Raw genomic sequence first — 20840 nt, forward strand, 5'->3', positions numbered from 1 at the left:
TGAATATAGAGGGTTCACCACAAGATGTAAACCACTGGTGAGCCACAAAAACAGGAAGACCAGATTAGAGTCGTCCCCCCTTCCCCAAACCCTCCCGGGGGGGTTGCCTAACCCTAAGTCCCCCACGGGAGCCCCTAACCTAACCCTTCCCGACTGCTTCCCGAAGGGGGGGAATTGTATTTAATTACATTTTCCATATTCATTTTTGCATTTACTAAATGTCAATCTATTCTCCTTTGTGTATATGACACTTTATTACCACAAATAGGTTAATGTCACATTTGCTACATAGTAAGTTATAAGCCTACGTTATAATTCGACACAAATACACACCGCTGTACACTCATAGGCTAATGTCAGGAGTTCTCAAACTTTTTTGAATCACTGCGCCAAAGAGTGTCAGCATTGTTTTCACGGCACCCCTAAGCCAAAATTTTGTTATTGAGAAATTCAGAAAAAAATGTAAAGTAGTAAAATGAAGTAAATTGTGCTTACCTGTCATCCTTAGGCTCAGTTATGTGGTGGTGGACAGGTTTGCGCTGCTGCTTGTCCACATATTTACATTACATTGACCATAAATATTTGATTTGGTGCTGGACCACTAACCTGAGGCACCCCTGCAAGTGTCCCAAGGTACCCCAGGGTGCCACGGAACACAGTTTGGGAACCACTCGGCTAAGTGCTAATATTTTTGAGCGGGACACATCTTGTAATGAATCTGACTCACCATAACAAATATGTTGGAATGCGCCTTTCCTTACGTAGGCTCTGAGTGTAAATGTATCCAATGGTAGATAAATCTCTATGTATAAACAAAGCTTGGCGTCTACTAGGATAACTTCATTTGTGGAAAACCCGTGCATGCTGTCAATCTCCGCTTACTACAACATTGTTCAGTGTCATATCAGGTGTACACACCCGCCGACGCACTTGCGATAGATCCAAAAGTGTGTACCCAGCTTTAGTTATGCAACAAGATGGCTGCCTCCACTATGTCAGGGCAACAAGGACACTTGTGCACTTTATCACATTGCTTCAATATTCTTACAGTGCAACGAAACATGCAACAAACATGTTCTATAATTAGCAAATTATAAAATCAAACAAACAGTTATAGGCTAAAGGCGCATATCCAGTACACGATTCACTCCATGAGCGATATCCTGTAGTGTGTCCCCGGCAGTGATGTCCTTAACGACATTGAGCACCCACACTGAACGATAAATCATTCAGTGACGTCACCCTCAATCATCCCCATACTTGCAGAAGCTGACAAAATTGTCAGGTTGCCCTGCAAGTACAGGCAATGAGCAACGTCGTCAATGACCAGCGGAAACGCGCATCGCTGGTCGTTGATGGCATATCCACTGGACAATATAATGAACGATTACGACATCGTTCATTATATCGTCTAGTGGATACGCGGCATAACATAAGTAAATAAAAGCAGTCAACTTCACCAATATTTCTCTGAACACTAAAATAAAATACAACTTACACCTTTCTCGTAAATAGGTCTGTATTTTACTTTTGTAAATAATACATTTTTATATGAAAAAGCAACACATTGACAAACCAAATAGCTTGTGGGGAAGATTTCCTTGACATATATTAAAAAAACAAATCTTAAGTTTTAGCAAACAGGACAAAACACATTCACAGTGACGCCAAAAAGTACAGATTTTGTTTAACTATTAACATACATCTTATTAAGGAATATAATTTCATAAAATGCCTATGTACAGAATATTACATAATCCGATATATTATCAGACCTTCATGTGGGAGCCCAATACAAAAATAAAAACTTTATTATCCAATGTGCAATTCGCATTGCAAAACATGACCGACTTATTAATCTGTCAGAAGTCATAGCGTCCAAGTCACACAAAACAACCCTAGATAGAGTTATGCTGCACTCTGCCAGAACTTCAGTGTCGTACCTCTCGTCAAACATGTGTTGTCCTGTTGAACAAGTAACTAGACAGCAGATATATTTGTACTAAAGCATAATAGCTTATTATTCTCTGAATATGCACTAATAGATGAACCTAATACATGTTCACAGTCCTAAGGTACAGGGCAGAAAGGTTACATCAGGGACTTCTAATTGATATAGAGGGGCAAACAGACGGTGGATTTATGGAAGAGAAATCAAAAGTGGTACCATGTAAATTAAGGGTTTCTAGTTTGTGTCGAAGAGACAACTGAATGTCACTGCCAGTATATCTATGTACAGACACCACCTTGAGCCAGAGATGCTGTACAGGGATCTGTAAAGTGCTTGGTCTCATCTGAGGGGTCTCTGCCAGTTTATATAAATCAATAATCTAGACCGTGAGAATCTATTAGACTGTAGGACTGTAAACTAAAAGGCTTTTATGCGAGACGTCCTCAACCCCCCCATCTTAAAAAATACCTGTAGAACATGCTCTAAAAGCCTAACCAGGAGTAATACTATTATAACAAGGTAGGTAAGTGGTTGCACATATGGTTTAAAGACAATACAATAACATGGTAAAAAATACTGTATACAATTCATATGCTGTGTAAATAAAAATATGCTTTTGAAATGCTTAAAATTAACATTTGATTTATTTTTTTACGCATAAAAACGGGGCTTGGTCCGATTCAATTGGATTAAAGGTTTTCATTCTGCGTAGGAGAGAGTGATCCATGCTTTATGAAAAGATAATGGATCCATGGGTTTCCAAGGCAACTGGCGTCAACATTAGATCGTTCATATCTTTAAAAACTACCAGGCTCCAATTGGAGAGGTTAGGGAAAAAGTGTTGTCACATTTTTTGGGAAAGCAGCATTGTAACAGACACTCCTCTGTAGATGCTGTAGTACTTTGCAGGAAGCGGCCCAGCAAATGTTCCATGGTCCCATTCCCAATACAGACCTCTCACCATCTGCTGCTGCTCCAGACTGTTGATGCCTAATCCGGGAACAGGACCAAGTGCGTTCAGCCGTCATCAGACTCGAATCCTTGAGACGTCTCTTCTTCGGAGCTGTCCTTGTGGATTCGCCCATCGCTCTTCATACTGTGGAAGGTTTTATTGAATGCCACCATCATAGCATGTGCCAGCTTTTTGGCTTCTATCTTGCTCTCACACTCCACCGCATGGCAATCCATCTGGAAGGTCAGGTCATCATTGATTTCCCTGTATACCCAGGCAAAGATGTTGGGACTTACGTTGTGATCTGCTGTGCAGTAGGCAATCCTGGCCACCTGGAACGTGTCCATGTGCACAGTAGCTTCACCCTTGAGGTCTTGGTGATGGAGTCGTACCTGGAAGGGACGGATTTCAAGGATGGCGTTGGAGGGGAACACATCTGCACGCGCCAGAGTGTGGTTCTTCCACAATTCAATCACTAGCTGCTCTGTGCATCCTGATGAGAACTGGACTCCTGTTGCAGATATTTTTCCCAGATAAGTCACCTAAAGCCAAAAAAATATATATATATTCAATAGCTGGAAAGTTACGCAGAAAAAAACAAAACAAAAACACCCCTACAGAATATAAAAAATACATACATTAATGAATATGTTATGCTAGATTCAGGTACCTAAACTGAATTTGCATTAGAAAAGGAGGTTCTATCCTGCAGCATAAAAACATTGCGTGCCACCATATCTTACAGTATGTCCAGATATTCAGTGTCAATAGGACAAACTTCTTCACAAGTAGTTCCCATCCTGTGTCCCCACTACATCTGATAGCCGGAAGAGGAGTGTGCTGGCAGAGGGAGGACTGGTTCAGTCCCCTAGGTATTCAAGTAGCCAGGACGGGACTGTGCATTGCACGTGGCAAGGGACTGTATTTGATGTGAATCCTATACATCATGGTATGACCAGGAGTTTGAAGCTGTTACAAAAGAGATCACCTACAAATAACTGCACGGGAATAAACAGTTCAATTGCAGCGGTTGTCCATATTTTACTTTCTATAATTAAAGCAATTACATGGTATTAAAGTCTGCTCAGCTCTTCTCAAAAAGGCATATGATAGGAATCAGTAGGTAATACCGCTGGCCACATGGCCCGACGGCGAAAGCTGGCAGGGGTGGAGATACCGACAGCTGAAAAGGTAATATAACTAACCCTATTCTCCCCCCTAACCCTCCTTTAGGAATCCCTAACCCCCCCCCCCCCCATGTCCCTAACCCCCCCTTCCCCGCAGCCCACCCACCTCCCGGGGGGTGCCCAACTAACCTCACCCCCGGGGGTGCCTAACCCTAACCCCCCTTTCCCCTAGCCTAACCCTCCCAGGGGGGTGCCTAACCCCAAGTCCCCCCCCCGGGAGCCCCCTAAGCGTCGGGATTTCGACTCCTGTCATTAGTACCTTGCCGGGATTTGACAGTCAGGAAGCCGGCGGTCAGCATTGCTGACTGCATCCCATGTGATAAATGTCAATTATGAATGCTATTTTATAAAGGAAATTAGTAGTATATTAGATATCCAATGTAATCATTTGCCTCGCCCACCTATGCTACCTGAGGGCCATGTGCAGGAGGATGTAGTCAGCATACCGGTGCTGGAATCACGGCTCCAGAATCCCGACGGTAAGTATTAGGGTTAGGCTGTGGGAGGGGAGGGTTAGGATACTTACCTAATTTTGTCAGAATTCTGCTGTAGGTACTCTGACTGCTGGGATCCCGGCTGCCAGGATCTTGTACCCAACCCTGAGCAGGAGTAGCACAAATAACACAATGCAATACAATCTGGTAAAGAAAGTTTTTGTATACAGTTTCTAGAAAAAAAAAAGAAAAAAGGAGTCTCGCAGCTACCCCCCACCTTCCCCCCAAAATAGTTACCTTGCTCAACATTTTACCTCCAACTTATTATACTAATTATTTAGGTGTCCTACACTGCACAAAATAAACAGAAGGTGACTATAGAAAAACCAGCTTTCTGAGCCAAGTGCACTCACTGCCCAGCACAGCACTAACAAGCAGTGACAGCCCTGGTCACAAAGAGACAGGAAAAGAAGCTGACAGAACAGGGATATGTCTAGGTCTGCCCACACAGACATGTCCCTAGCTGTGAGAGAAATGCACAAACCGTTCTCCATTCAGTCTATAGCAGGCAGAGTTGGCATGCAGCAGGGTAATGACCATTTAAAATTCCTCTGGTTTGCTCCCGCTGGCACAAGCAGAATGGCAGCGATACATTGAATATCTCACTTCCAGACAACACTGAATGTTGCAGTGTGAGACTGCGGCTTAAATTGGACCCGTCACCTCTTGTGGAATGAACCAAAGTTTATGGAAAAGCTGCCAATACATCCCCTGGGAGCAAGTGACTGCAGCAGGAGACACTATTGAAGTGATGGATGAATAGAGGGTCAGCTCACAATTGTACGTATGTGATCGGTCCACAATGCATTGCAGCAGAAGTCTCCAGAGGTTCCACCAATTCCAACATGCATTTCTACTTCAGGGTCCATAGGGTATCCACAGGATACCTTGGGGTATAGGTGTGACGTCAGTCGCAGGGCACCAAAGAGTTAAGCTTTCAGCCTCCCAGGATGCACTAGGTCCCCCTCCTATACCCCGCCCCCGGGCCAAGGCACCTCAGTTTAGTTTGGTGCCCGGCCGGAGTCGGGTGCACCTGTTGGAGTGGGGGCTAGAAGAGCCCCTGAAGCTTTTTCTTCATGCAGCTGTGGCTGCATATCTGGATGAACAGCATGGACAGTCAGTCCTGACGTCCATGCTGTCTTCCCTACACCCCGCCGGTACCAGAACGCCGGTACTGATCCGGGGATGCTGGTGGGCGTCTGGGGTCACAGCTAGCGGTGACCCCAGATGCTCCGGACCATGGCCGGATTCAAGGGGGACAGAGGTAAGCAGCGGGGTCCCGCGGTGGGTCCCCGCTGATCACATGGTCCTAAGTCCCCAGGCAGGGGGCTCCCTGGGGACTGGCTGCAGCGTGGAGCCAGGCGACCAACCTGCGCTTCCACTACCCCCTGGGACAGCGGACCGCAGCAGAGCGGTAGCGCTGCGGCGTCCCAGGGGTTAAATGCATGCCAGGGGAGCGCGCCTTCCCTGTCTCACAGCCGGCGCCTCCCCCGCTGCACACAGCCCTCTCTGCACTGTGCTGACTGGTCCTGTGTCAGCGCTCCTCCCCCAGGCCAGCTTCTCTCTGCTCCTCGGCGGCCATCTTCTCTGCAACGCATGGTGAACGCTGCTGGAAGTCTGGAAGGAAGCATCGTGGTCTGGGTCCCCCCGCATACCTCTCCTCCGCTGTGGCTCAGGTCTGTGTATGCAGCGCTGTGTCCTACCAGGCCCTGTGTCTGTGTAGTTGAGTGATCAGCGCTGTTAGTGCAGGAATTGTTATTTCTCTGCATTGTATGTGACTGTGCTAGCGCTGCCTGTAACTATTCTTCTCTAAACTGTCAGCTTTATTACTGTCCCTGTTCTTTCTGCTAAAGCCCTTGCGGTGCGGTGCTGCAGGGTGGTCTCTCGCCTATTTAATACTTAATTGGTGAGAGAGGTCACATACGTGGTGCCATCATGTCTGAAAGTGATTTTCCCCTCCGGCTACAGTGTACCACGTGCAAAGTACCGTTAGCGGAGGGGGAGGGTAGCGCGGAGGGCCTTTGCCGGCAGTGTTGTCCATGGCGCGGCCTATTACGGTTACAGCACCGGTACAGGAGCCGCCCTGGGCTTGTTTCGCTCAGGCGTTAACAGCTTTAGTGGGCCAGTTAGCTCCGCAGCCCGCGTTTACTCCGATGGGTTTGTCCCAGCAGTCTGTGGTGTCGTCACCCAGGCAGGGGTTCCCACGACAATTGGTGGTACCACACAGTCTCCCTATTTCCCCGCTCCCGGGTTCTCAGGAGCCAGCGTGGGTTAACTCCCTGACGAGTTCTTTACAGCACTTGTCGGATGTGTTGCAAGGGGAGTCTGTGATGCGGCCTCATAAAAGGCCGGTGGCGTCTCTGTCCGCTCCTTATGAGGATGACGAAGGGACGTCTGATGATGGGGAGATTCTGGATCCTTACGATCAGGAACCTTTCCATACTAAGGACGCTGATGCTAAGTCCAAAGTATATATTCCTGGACTTATTCGGGCGGTCCGCACAGCCTTGGTGATTGAGGACGAAGTTCCCCCAGCGGCTAAATCTAAGTATGCCTTTTTCAAAGATGTGAAGGGCGATGCCACAGTCTTTCCTCTTTCGGGTCAGTTGGTGGACCATTTAGAGGAGGCGTGGAAACAACCTGGCAAAAGATACCAGCCGCAGAGACGCCTGGCGGTGGCTTATCCGTTCGCGGATAATTATTTTGCTAAGTGTGAATCCCCTCCACAGGTGGATTCTCACGTGACCCGTCTTGTCCGTAGTGCCACATTGCCGATGCCATCCATGTCCTCCCTTAAGGATGCTACGGACCGCAAGGTAGAAATCTGCCTGAAGTCCGCTTATTCCCTTGCAGGGGGGGCAGCACGGCCGGCTATGGCCATTTGCTGGGTTGCCAGAGCGATGGAGCGCTGGGCGGATTCATTAGAGGCTTCTTTTGAATCCGACTGTCCGGCCGAACAAGCGGAGTTGATTGGCAATCTCCGTGATTCGGCCACCTACATCAACGAGGCGGCTCTAGACATTAGTACTCTGGTGTCTAGAATTTCTTCAGCAGCGGTAGCTGCTCGTCGCACCTTGTGGCTGCGATCCTGGAAGGCGGACGCAGATCCAAGAAAGGTCTGGAAGCGTTGCCGTTTACCGGAGAAGTTCTCTTCGGTCCGGATCTGGATAAGATTGTGGCCACGCTGGCGGCAGCCAAATCTGCTTGTCTCCCGTCGGCCGCTGCTCCTTCTGGTTCTGGACCATCGTCCTTTCGGTCATCTAGGGCCCAGGGCAGGCCCAAACCACAGTCGTTTCGACAGGCTGGCCCTAAGAAATCGGTCAAGCCCCGGAAACAGGCATGGAGTACCAGACGTCCGGCCCCCAAGCCAGATGACAAGCCTGCGGCCTGACGGTCCGGGTCTCCCCTTGGGGGATCCCAGGGTGGGAGGCCGCCTGCTGCAGTTCTCCCGGTGTTGGTCGTTCACTACGACAGACACTTGGGTTCTGGAGGTGGTCTCTCACGGGTACGCCCTCTCCTTCCTTCACAGACCCCCGGCTCGATTCTTCACCACGGGTCTACCATCAGACCGGAACAAGGCTACGGAGCTGCGGAAGGTATTGCACACTATGCTCCAGGCTGGAGTTATAGTGCCTGTTCCATTCTCCCAGAGGGGCCAGGGTTTCTATTCAAATCTATTTTTGGTACAGAAACCCAATGGGTCATATCGTCCGATTCTCAACCTCAAAGCACTCAACAAGTCTTTGCGGGTCCCGAAGTTTCGGATGGAGACCCTACGGTCCATCATTCTGGCGCTGGAACCTTGGGACTACATGGTGTCATTGGACATACAGGACGCTATGGCGGTCATGGCGGCTTCTCTGCGGCTGCAAGGAGTCCGCATGTTGCCGTACTTGGACGACCTGTTATTGGTGGCAGGATCTCCAGAGCTCCTGTTACACCACTTGGACCTGACCATTGCACTGCTGCAACGGCACGGCTGGCTAATTAACTGGCAGAAGTCCACTCTAATCCCGTCTCGGAGGATTCTGCATCTTGGAGCCTTATTGGACTCGGGACAGCAAAGGATCTTCATGACGGAGGACAAGATCTCTGCTTTACAGTCAAGGGTGCGCAGTTGTCTGCACAGCCGCCGGGTGTCCTTACACTCGGCGATGAGCTTACTGGGCTCCATGGTGTCGGTGTTCGACATGGTGGAATACGCCCAGTTTCACTCTAGACCTCTGCAGCACCTGATCCTGTCCAAGTGGAACGGGCTGCCTCAGTCTCTGAAGTCCCAGACGATTGTGCTCACCCCGGAGGTTCGCCTGTCCCTTGCGTGGTGGTTAAAGATGACCCACCTCAACAAGGGACGTCCGTTCTGGGTTCCAAATTGGGTCCTGTTGACAACGGACGCCAGTCTTCGGGGCTGGGGAGCAGTTTCGGGTCCACACTTGTTTCAGGGCAGGTGGACACCGACAGAAGCGGAGCTTCCAATAAATATCTTGGAACTCCGTGCGGTCTTCAATGCTCTCCTGCAGGCACAGCGGTTTCTCCAGGGTCACCCGGTGCAGGTCCAGTCGGACAATGCTACCACCGTGGCCTACATAAACAGGCAAGGAGGAACTCGCAGTCGGGCGGCTCTCGTAGAGGTCTCTCGGATCCTGGTTTGGGCGGAGCGCAATCTTCCGGCCATATCAGCGGTCTTCATCCCGGGAGTGCTAAATTGGGAGGCGGACTTTCTAAGTCGCCAGGACGTTCATCCAGGGGAATGGTCCCTGCACCCGGACGTTTTTCAACTACTGGTGGACAGGTGGGGTCTTCCAGAAATCGACCTCATGGCGTCCCGGCACAACAACAAGTTGCCGGTGTACGGGTCTCGCACAAGAGACGAAGGGGCGTCTCTGGTGGATGCTCTGTCCGTCCGGTGGACGTTCAGGTTCGCATACCTGTTCCCTCCGGTCTCCCTTCTTCCACGGGTAATCCGGAAATTCAAACAGGAAGGAGGGACGCTCCTGTTGATAGCTCCCGCGTGGCCCAGACGGCACTGGTTCTCAGACCTTCAGGGTCTGTCCGTGGACAGTCCTCTGCGGTTGCCGCTACGACCGGACCTTCGGTCTCAGGGTCCTTGTCTTCACCCGGACCTGACTCGGCTGTCTTTGGCGGCGTGGCTGTTGAGACGGCCATGCTGAGGTCCTGGGGGTTTGCCAGCTCTGTGGTGCGTACCATGTTACGAGCTCGGAAACAGTCTTCCGCGAGGATATACCATCGCGTGTGGCATACGTTCTTCCAGTGGTGTCGACCGAGAGGTTATGCACCGCGGGAGTTTCGTCTGTCTCGGATTCTCGCCTTCCTGCTAGCGGGACTAGATCATGGGCTTCGCCTTGCTTCTTTGAAGGTACAGGTTTCGGCCCTATCTGTCTGGTTTCACCGTAGGATTGCTACAATCCCGGATGTGCGCACCTTTATGCAAGGTGTTCTCCGTATTCAGCCGCCCTTTGTTCCACCTGTGGCGCCTTGGGATTTGGCTGTGGTCCTGAGGGCTCTCCAAGGACCGCCGTTTGAACCACTGGGCTCAGTGGATATTAAATGGCTAACAGCTAAGACTGTTTTCCTTCTGGCCGTTGCTTCAGCCAGACGTGTTTCTGAGTTAGGGGCTCTTTCTTGTAGACCCCCTTTCTTGGTTTTTCATGGGAACAGGGCAGTGCTCCGCACTCGGCCCGAGTTTCTTTCCAAAGTTGTTTCCCAGTTTCAGGTTAACGAGGAAATAGTTGTTCCGGCCTTTAACTCACCGGGTCTGTCCGTGGGTGAGGCCTCTTTGGATGTTGTGCGGGCCTTAAGGACTTATGTGGACCGCACTTCTTTGTTTAGGAAGTCGGACGCTTTGTTGTCCTCTATGGCTTCTGTAAAAAGGGTTGGCCTGCTTCAAAGCAAACTTTGGCAGCCTGGATCCGTATGGCTATTTCTGAAGCTTATCTTCATGAAGGCCTACCGGTCCCTCCTTCTCTGAAGGCTCATTCCACTAGGTCTGTGGGTCCTTCGTGGGCAGCTCGACGTGGTGCCTCGGCAGTTCAGATCTGCAAGGCTGCTACGTGGTCTTCTGTCCATACCTTCGTGAGGTATTACAGGTTTGACACCTTCGCCTCTCAGGATGCTTCCTTCGGGCGGCGGATTCTCCTTTCTGCACAGGAGCGTCCCCACCCTTAAAGGATACTGCTTTGGGACATCCCCAAGGTATCCTGTGGATACCCTATGGACCCTGAAGTAGAAAATATGAGATATGGTAAGAACTTACCCTTGTTATCTCTATTTCTACGAAGTCCATAGGGTTCCACAGGACTCCCGCCCTGTCGCACCTGTGCTGCAGATGGGCTTTGCTCTGGTCACCGGTTTTCCGTCTCCCTCTGGTGAGAATGTGATTCTTGTATGTGTCCAGATCTTTGTTCTCTCTCTTCCTTCTCCTCCTCCGGCCTATGGCTTGGTAACTAACTGAGGTGCCTTGGCCCGGGGGCGGGGTATAGGAGGGGGACCTAGTGCATCCTGGGAGGCTGAAAGCTTAACTCTTTGGTGCCCTGCGACTGACGTCACACCTATACCCCAAGGTATCCTGTGGAACCCTATGGACTTCGTAGAAATAGAGATAACAAGGGTAAGTTCTTACCATATCTCATATTTTTGGCTTTATAGCTACCTTAAGCCATGGGAATTTCCACTCACAGCTAACAAACTCCAATGGTGACCACATTGCTTTTCCTGGGTGACTTCATGCACTTTTATCTCAAAGGGGAATTGGTTACATGTGGGTTTACACGCACATAGGTATATAACATCTGCACTAAGGCCGCGTATCCACTAGGCGATTAATTTGAGCGATTGAACGAGAAAGACATTGTTAAATCGCTCATTAATCGTTCACATATAGGGCATGAAAATGTTGAAAACGAGCAGTGATGTGCGCTACCGCTGGTCGTCTTTTACATCAATCATCGCCTGAACATGTCGGTCAATCTGCCGATAACGACAGATTGGGCATTTTTGGGGATGAGGGAGGGTGGCTGCACGGAACGACATATCATCCAGTGTGGGTACCTACAGGATGAGGAACGACTGTATGATTACAATGATGTAATCGTACTGTCATTCCATTACCTGCTAGTGGATACACACCTTAACATATAAGAAATAAGCATGTATCCATTTTAGTGTGTTAGACTTTAGGGGCATACAGTTACCACTAACCAGTAAATGCAAGAAGCACACTAGAGGGGTCATTCAGACCCACTCGCAAGCGGCAGTACGCTCGCAAGTGGGTCGATGGTCCCCACTGCGCATGACGGAGGGAGCTCCCTCGTGCGCATGCGCGAGACCCGGACTGCGACAGCCAAGCTGTCGCTCCGGGTCTCGCACCAAAGGGGGCGTGCTGTCGATGGTGACTGACAGCACGCCCCCATTGGTGGGCGTGGCGGCCAGACGGAGGCGTTCCCATGGGAAAGCCTACCGTCTGAAGCTGGCCCCACTGACATCACTAGTGATGTCAGTGGGAGTGATTTTGGCTCTGATAGAGCCAAAATCACTCCAGGGCTTGTGGCTGGGAAACCCTACCGCAGGGTTTCCGTCGCAAGTCCGATGGTCGCGATGGTCAAGACCATCGCGACCATCTTTTTGGACGCTCGTATATGCTGTGGGTGGTCACCCACAGCTATACGAGCGTCCAGGAGGACGCTCCATTTTAATGGAGGAGGGCCCTGATTCAGAGCGAGCGCTCTGGTCAGAACGAGCGGCTCTGAATCAGGGCCTAGGTTAGCTGAGCAAACTAAACATTAAAGAGGTGGAACATGCATACATATACAGTACACAAATTGCAAACAATAACAAATCAATACAAGACAAACTGATGCATTAAATATTGGACACAAAAATAGAGGACTAGAACTGGCGCTAGCTTGAGGATATTGGTTATTCATAATTGTTGCAATTATAGCTACATGACAGTTCTACTCAACAAGTCTGTGGGAGAATAAAGGAAGTCTCCGTCATGTCAATCAAAATCTCCCAGTGTCTCCTCCAGACCAATCAGATCATGAGAACTATAATGTACACTGAGGTAGTTTTATTTAAATACATGTCTTTGTGATATTCTTTTTTTTTTTTTTTTTTTTAAATGCCCTCTCACTGATTAAATTCGCAAATAGGTGAAAGGAATAATTTAAAGTGAAAGAAAAACAACATAAAAAGGAACCATCAGTGCAGTTTTAGGAATTATGGCTGCAGATGTATCCAATGTTGATCTGCTGAAGCTTAAAATTGGATATGGATGCAGGCTCCTGTTACATTCAGAAGGCACCGGATTCAGTATTGAGCTCTAAATCAGCCTGTTGATGCTATGCACTCTGAAAGATGTTAAACTCAGACATTAGGTCAGTTTCCGCTACGCCTCTGTTTTCCCTGTTAATAAATACTTTCAAGTTTGAGGACAAACAGACTTTATTAACCCTACACTTCCTAATTAGAGATCCTCCAACAAGTTCTGGCTCATTCTGGCAAGGAAACCGTTAAAAGACGGAGCATTGGGCTGTGTTAGAAGACACAACCGCAGAGCTCTACATAAGACAAAAACACCAAACATCTGGCAGGAGCTCCTGTGGAGCCAAAACATTGGATCCAGTTCTACATTCCAAAGCCAGACGTACTGAAATGCACTCAACTGTTAACCCAGTGTTTGCCATGCTATCACCAGACTGCACCTCAACACTGACAGCGCAGTTTGTCTGAAGAGAATAGTGAGCTGGAAATTGATTTGTGGCCTGGAGAGATTACAAAGCCAATCAAAACGTGTTTGTTGTCATTAAATGACACAGCTGCATCTACAGAGAAATAAATGTACATTAGGTGCTCATTCCACTACACCACTGGGTTAGGAGTTTCTCCCAATACAGAAAGGGTCTTGTTTTCCTACTTGTATTGGCCCTCATCAATCCTTAGAAAGTAGACAAAAGGAGGAAAGGACACAGTCATGTTACCGCACACAGGCTAATCCTGCTGCTCTGCCTGGGTCACTGACCAATATAGGCATTGATGTGGGTGGTCATATTTCATAGGTACAGTTGTTGGTGACTATGGACACACACACAATCACACACAGTGAAGCCGCCACATTTGTGGCTGCAATCAAAATTCAATTCACTAGGAACTAATGACAATGTGTAGGCCTCAATTAAATCAAGTGTTCCTAACGAATGGAAGGGTTTAATTTTCATAAATAAGGTTTCATCTCAGTTCAATATAGTTCCCAGTTTGGACGGATACAAACAAAATTGTTTTGTCGCAGTTATCCAAACCAGTCACGGGTTTGTTCTTGCTGCAGCAGATTGTTTTCAAAATGAGGCCAAGAGGAACAGAGATTTCTTATGCAAAACACTCATGAAATTCCCAGAACAGGGCTGTAGGTTATGGCAGCACTGGTCAGGTCTCTTGGCTCTCATTCCTACTGAAAAACAAGACAACACATGCGTGTAAGAAGCAGCGCTCCACTCTGTCATTTACACGGGTGTAGTAGGGATGTTCGTCGTGGGAGGCGTTAACCCGTCATACTGTTAATGACCGACAAGATGTTCTCCAACGGCAGTATCCAATTACGTATAAACACCAGCACAAGCATTGCACATTACCGACATCATCTTCCTAATCTGCTGGAATGATTTGGGCAGGAACAATGTCAGGAATGGCAGGGACAGAGGAAGACAGTGCAGGCAGCAGGAATGTGTCTACTTGCTGATGCTCACATACTCCTAATCAAAACCATTACATACAGTATCAATGTAACTCCATGTGTTGAGAAATGGCCAGCAAATGTTCTACATTACAGATCAACAAATATTTTAAATACACAACTATCTGGACTCCAGGGAAGGGGGGGGGAATTCAATTGTTTTGCTGGCTGCTTTTTTTCTAAGACACCCGCGGGGCAATTCAATTGTTGCTCCGTCAGGGCACGATAGCCGCCAGCGCTAGCATTTCTGCTTGCACCCTCAGGAAATGTGCCCTTCTGCTCCACGGTAGGTTTCTGTCCTCCCTGAGCTCGCCTTAGGACACCTACGTTACGGTTTGACAGGTGTACCGCAGTTAGCGTGCCCTAACGAGAATTTTAGATGGGTTTAGCCATTTTACACAGCTAAACGCGGCGAAGAGGGCGATAATTAGTGAGCGCCCAGAACACTTGAATTGCAACACTGGGTGCTCATTAATTATCACACCTTAAAAAACAATCGAATCGCCCGCCCATATTTGTAGAAGACTAAGGCCCTGATTCAGACCCACTCGCGAGAGGCTGTCCGCTCGCAAGTGGGTCGATGTTCTGCACTGAGCATGCGCACGACGGAGGGAGCTCCGTCGTGCGCATGCGCCAGACGCGACGAGCGAAGGAAAGTCCTTCGCTCGTTGTGTCTGATCAAAGGGGGCGTGCTGTCAATGTTGATTGACAGCACGCCCCCTTTGGTGGGCGTGCCGGGGGCGTGCCTCCCTGACGGGGGCGTTCCCACGGGAACGCCTCCCGTCAGAAGCCGGCCCACTGACATCACTAGTGATGTCAGTGGGAGTGATTTTGGCTCTGATAGAGCCAAAATCACTCCGGGGCTTGCGGTTGAAAACCTCAACCGCAGGCTCCGGCTCGCAGTTTCGATGGTCGCGATGGTCACGACCATCAAACTGCACGCTCGTATAGGCTGTGGGTGGTGACCCACAGCTATACGAGCGTCCAGGAGGACGCTCCATTTTTATGGAGGGCGGCCCTCATTCAGAGTGTGCGCTCTGCTCAGAGCGTACGGCTCTGAATGAGGGCCTAAATACTGTACACAAACTTTATGTTCATATCGAACTTTAAAGGTGCACATTTTATGGATTGGATTTAAAGCAGCAAAACCAGGTAAAAAAATTGCCGCTTTAAATCTTGGCACTTGGGGCCTAAACCTCTACTGGTCTATTGATATATCGGATCTAGAAGTAAGCTCATCGTACTATTAATGCTTCTCTTGCTTTCCCCCTCTAGCTTGCCAGGATGGAACCTTTTCACATCTAACTATTGGAAACCTGATTTCCATAGGAGGAAGTTGTTTTTTTTTTTTATTTGGATAATTTGTATTTGCATAAATCATCAGGTCTGTTAAAGCCAATGCCACACACAGTCCTTATTTCTGTGATAGCCTATCCTACGTCCAAAGACACATCCCAAGTCATTATTTCTGCGATAGCCTATCCTATGATACATCCCAAGTCATTATTTCTGTGAAAGCTTATCATAAGTGTGGCTGGAGACTGGCTTCACATGGTAAGAAGTCCGCCGTGGCACTGAAAGGGTTACCCTTTGGTGCTGTGGCGTCATTTGTAGTGAACATTGGCACTATGCGCCCAGTGTAAAAATTTAATTTAGAAATGTATGAGCTGCATATAAAACACATTTTAAAAGTAGTATTGCTCAGCACCCAACCTGGGTCTGGCAGCTGTGGCACCTAGAGGGTTATGTCCCTGTGCAGAGGATCAAGTAGAGTTAACGATGTGCAGGAGTGAATCTGGGAGCATTAAGGGGTCTATTTACTAAGTGTTAGGAGAGAGAGAGTGAAAAGTGATAAGGTGCCAGCCAATCAGGTCCTAACTGCCATCTCACAGGCAGTGTTTGAAAAATGACAGTTGGGAGCTGATTGGCTGGCACCTTATCACTTTTCACTCTCTCTCCTAACACTGCTTAGTAAATAGACCCTTAGCCCCGTCCTGCAGTGCAATGCTGATTATTTTAGTGCAGGGCACTGTGTATAATAAAACATGTACCCATGTATCTTATTAGAAATGTAATGTAAAGCACTGGCTACAGCCAGAAGCGTAAGATCCCCGGAAGCAGTGCCATGATGGATAAAGCAAGCACATGCAAACGGTATGTATAGTAAATTTCTGGTGGTCTCCAGGGGCCTTTAGTTGCTCCAATGCCTGGCCTCAGGAACCAGTGTGCTGATGGTCCTGTCAGGGATCCCCACATCCCTGGCGGTCCAGTAGAGGGGCTGCAGGCCCAGCGATTCAGGGGAGCACCAGCAAACTGCTACACTGGAGCCCAGATAGTGACTGTTATCCCGTGTCATGGACATTCTCCCACATAAGCCCAAGGGATCAGGACACTGGGCAAAGCCTCTAAGTATTTTAGGCAGGGGATCTAAAGATTAGACCTTTCACCTAGAGATGCCAGGGAGCTGAAAGAGGCTTAGCTGCGTTTCCTTTGCAGTGCATGGATAGGTAAGAGCCCCCTCAAAATCACTGCATACAATGTATCCAAGTGTGTAACCGCTCCAGGTGGATACATATGCACAACACATACATCCACATGGGTTGGTTAAAGACAGGGACTGGATTACCCTGCTATAATATGGGCATGAACAGAATAAAAAGGATTGCTGTGGCCCTGGAATGTGTAGATCATCTGAGCTCCTGTATACCTTGTATGATGTGTATCCCTGGTACCATCACCTGAGAATACAGTCCTTTTCAGGGTAATTTATAGGCACTAATAACAGTTACTTTGCATCTACTTTTTATCCTGTGATCACCAGATAAGCACAAATTCTTATCCATTCTCTGGCTGTTTTTGGTTTGAGCAGAGTATCTCCAAACTAGAGCTCTGCTTGCAGACCAAAGCAGAATGGTCTGTAGAAAGCAGCCAATGAGGAATTAGCCATCGCCATCCAGGTGTTGCAGCAGCAGGACTACACATACCCAGAAACAAGAGCTTCAGGTAGTTGTTGCAGGAGCCTGGTGATGGCAGTGACTTAACCTCTTACAATGTAGTAGCAGGTGGTTACTGTGGGTGAACAGGAATCCTTATACGTCATGGTCCACTAGGGAGAGTCACCATATAATAGAATAATCCCTTTGTTCAACTCTGCATCAGCTCAGAGTCCATTGTGCTTCTGCAACTACCTTATTATCTTCCCATTTGCGCTTGTGCCTGGATTTTCCTTCTTGGTGATGGGCACAATCTTCCACTTCGCCAATGTGAGACAGGTCATATATGTACATTCATGTAAGTTGGTGACTTACGGTCATCGACTGTTGCTGTTTTGGAGAGCAGCGTCATAGGTTTGAATTATTTGTTATCGCTGCATCATAGCACTTGGCTTGCTGATTGAGAGACTCAGTCGCACATAGATATGCATTACTTCTAGATCAAATTAATCAGCAGAGTCTCCAAGAGCATCCTAGTTGCAGCGCATTGCGACTTTGCATATTTTCCTTGCCTGAAAATTGGTCTAACAAGACGTAAGGTGCTAGCAGAGTCTCACGGGACCAGGCACGCCAAGAGGGGATGTTTGGTGCGACTGCAGCAGAGACGAGTGAGGACACTTATGTATCTGATCTCACCTCACATCCCAAGTCAGTCATTTGTGGAGCCTATTCTACATCCAAAGTCACAGATTTGGAAGAACTCTTAGCAGCAGCAAAACAAAAGCAAGAATAAAGCAGAACGTTTCCATGGGATGTTCTCGGCATTTAGAATATTCAACATTATAAATCCCCAATGCAGGTAGTATATGGAGCCCATTCATCATGCAGCTTTAAGACAAATATATTAATCTGCTGTGTCCAGTTCTCCTGTGATATAAACTGTGTCTGCAGGTCTGAGTCTGCACATTATTTGCCTTTTCATAATATCAGCCAACAGTCCCAACATTCATGAGAAAGTCCCAGAATTTCTATTTTCATTCTGGGTTTTGATTGGCTTGTGTTTTTCATGCCATTATGTATTATTTCTGTAATAATTTCCAGGAGGGGAAGAAGGTGGCACCATTTAGCGCTCTATAATGACCAATGAGAAGACAGTTATTCTGGGGCCTCAGGAGATAGCTGGACAGTGGAAAGGGTGAGAAGTGCAGCTTATTGGCTTTCACCAATAGTGGTTATTCCATAGAATGACATTTTGTCTTTACAGTGGGCATAAAGAATCCACACCACAGCACGGTCCATGCAAATAATGAAGTGCATTTGTAAACTGGGAATGTTGGGCGTATTAAAAAGAAAAAAAGACAGAAACACACAAACAATACAATACACTGACAGACTATAGAGGAAACAGAAGTGCATTATGACATCTAATGTACATTAACTAGCTGAGTTCAGAGCATTTTCCACTGAGTACAAATTTTTCAGCTTCTCAGTATAGAACAAAATCCTATTTCTTTGAAGTAGCCCTGCTCTCTTTTGGGGTCATTTACTTTGATTATCTTTCCCCAGAGTTGATTACACACTTATTTCAGTGTAGATCTTTACATTAACACGTTACAGTGAATATGGCCAAAAAAGTACAATTTCTAGGGAGTTTAAGACAACAGACGCACTTTTTGCCAGATTTAACAGCACAAATCTTATAATACACCCAACTCCAATTATTGCCACATAACCTAAAAGTATATGGATGCAAATTTGGGTGTACACAAATGCCCAATTTTTACGTCTCTGTCTAAACCTCTTCCAATCTAAGAGGTGGTGAGAACACTTGATATGTAAGGTAGTAGAATAACAATTGTAGTTGCTGTTGGAGACACTTGTACATTTTAACTAGGGGTGTGCACCGGACACTTTTCGTGTTTTGTGTTTTGGTTTTGGATCTGGATCTTTCTTCGTGTTTTGGATCTGGATTGGTTTTGCCAAAACCACCCTTCCGTGTTTTGGGTTCTGGGTTTTGTGTTTTGGATCTGGATTTTTTCTTAAAAAATAAAAAAAAAACGCTAAAATCACATAAATGGGCCTTTTTTTGTTCCTACGCTATTAATAACCCCAATAACATTAATTTCCACTCATTTCCACTCTATTCTGAACACCTCACAATATTGTTTTTAGGCCAAAAGGTTGTACCGAGGAAGCTGGATGACTATGCTAAGCGACACAAGGGGGCGGCACAAACACGTGGCCCATCTAGGAGTGGCACTGCAGTGGCAGACAGGAAGCCAATCAGCGTTATGGTGCCCATTTGCATGTAGCACGAACCCGGGAGATCCGTGCTACATGCATCTGTGTGATTGGCACAGAGCAATGACAGGTCCGTGAGACCCGTCTGTGCTGCTGTGGTAAAAAAAAAAAAAAAAAAACCTGTGTAAAAAAAGAAAAAAATGGCGTGCACCCCCCCAAAAAAGAGCAACCAGCCCCGGGCATTAGTAACCCAGTGCTGGGTGTGCTTAAATACAGGGGACAAACGACGTAGGGGTCCCCTGTACTTAAGCACAACCAGCACCGGGCTAGTCAGAACCAGCGCTGGTTGCCAAAATACGGGGGACAAACGACGTAGGGGTCCCCTGTATTCTGCGCAACCAGCTCTGGGCTCTGATCCGGTCCTGGTTCTGGAAATATAGGGGACAAAAAATGAGTAGGGTTCCCCTGTATGTTCCAGAACCAGCACTGGACTTTTTCTAGCGGGGGGCTGATGCCACAGCCAGGGGAGCCCTTTCACCGGGCCCCCCAGCCGCAGCATCAACCCTGACCGCTAGTCAGCCCAGGCCGGGGATCCCTGGAGAGCTGGGGACCCCCCCAATAAAGGGGTCACCCTCTCCAGGGCACCCCAGGCCCAGGCTGATAGCCCGGGGCTATCCCCGCCACCCCTGGTGGCGGTGGGTGGCGGGTTGATTGTGTGGTGTGGTGTAAATAAAGAATATCAAACATTGTCTTTACAAGTAGAACTGCAAGTCCCAGCTAGCCTGCCCCGCATGCTGGTACTTGGAGAACCACAAGTACCAGCATGCAGGGCATTAAGGGCCCACTAGTACCTGTAGTTCACCTGTAAAAAAAATGTTTAAAAAAACACAGGACACACACACCGTGACAGTATAAGTTTATTAAACATACATACACACACACACACATGTACACATACTCACCTATGTAACCTGTAGCATCGGTCCACTTGTCCGGTAAAGTATCCCTAGGGGACCTGTGAAAAAAAACATACTCACCATCTCCTATGCGAGGTTCTGTCCTCTTCGTTCCAAAGTAGGCATCCCCGGACTTGGCAAAAAAAAAAAACGAAAACGCGATCCACGAACTTAGTACCGTTCTATAGAACGGTACTTCCCGAATGAGAGCTTAGCGGCGGGGTATCACCATGGAAACCCCGCTGCTAAGCGTTCATTGGCTGAGAGAGGTCATCTCCCGTCTCTCAGCCAATGAACGGCTCCCTCCATTGTAGTCAATGGTGGGAACCGCAGGGTAAACTTTAATAACCTTGCGGCTCCCAGCATTGACTACAATGG

General features: G+C 47.9%; 1 protein-coding gene across 2 annotated transcripts in view; it reads right to left on the reverse strand.

Moving 5' to 3' along the window:
• Positions 1-1510: 1510 nt before the first annotated feature.
• Positions 1511-20840, reverse strand: part of PID1 (phosphotyrosine interaction domain containing 1) — a 79434-nt gene continuing 60104 nt past the window's right edge. For both annotated transcript variants that reach the window (XM_088466566.1, XM_088466568.1), the window contains exon 3: positions 1511-3445. In XM_088466566.1, the coding sequence (XP_088322692.1) occupies positions 2969-3445 (477 nt within the window). In that variant the 3' untranslated portion in view covers positions 1511-2968. The remainder of the gene's footprint in view (positions 3446-20840) is intronic.

The sequence above is a fragment of the Taudactylus pleione genome, unplaced genomic scaffold (assembly GCF_031769625.1).
Source record: "Taudactylus pleione unplaced genomic scaffold, aTauple2 ptg000066l, whole genome shotgun sequence".
NCBI lineage: Eukaryota > Metazoa > Chordata > Amphibia > Anura > Myobatrachidae > Taudactylus > Taudactylus pleione.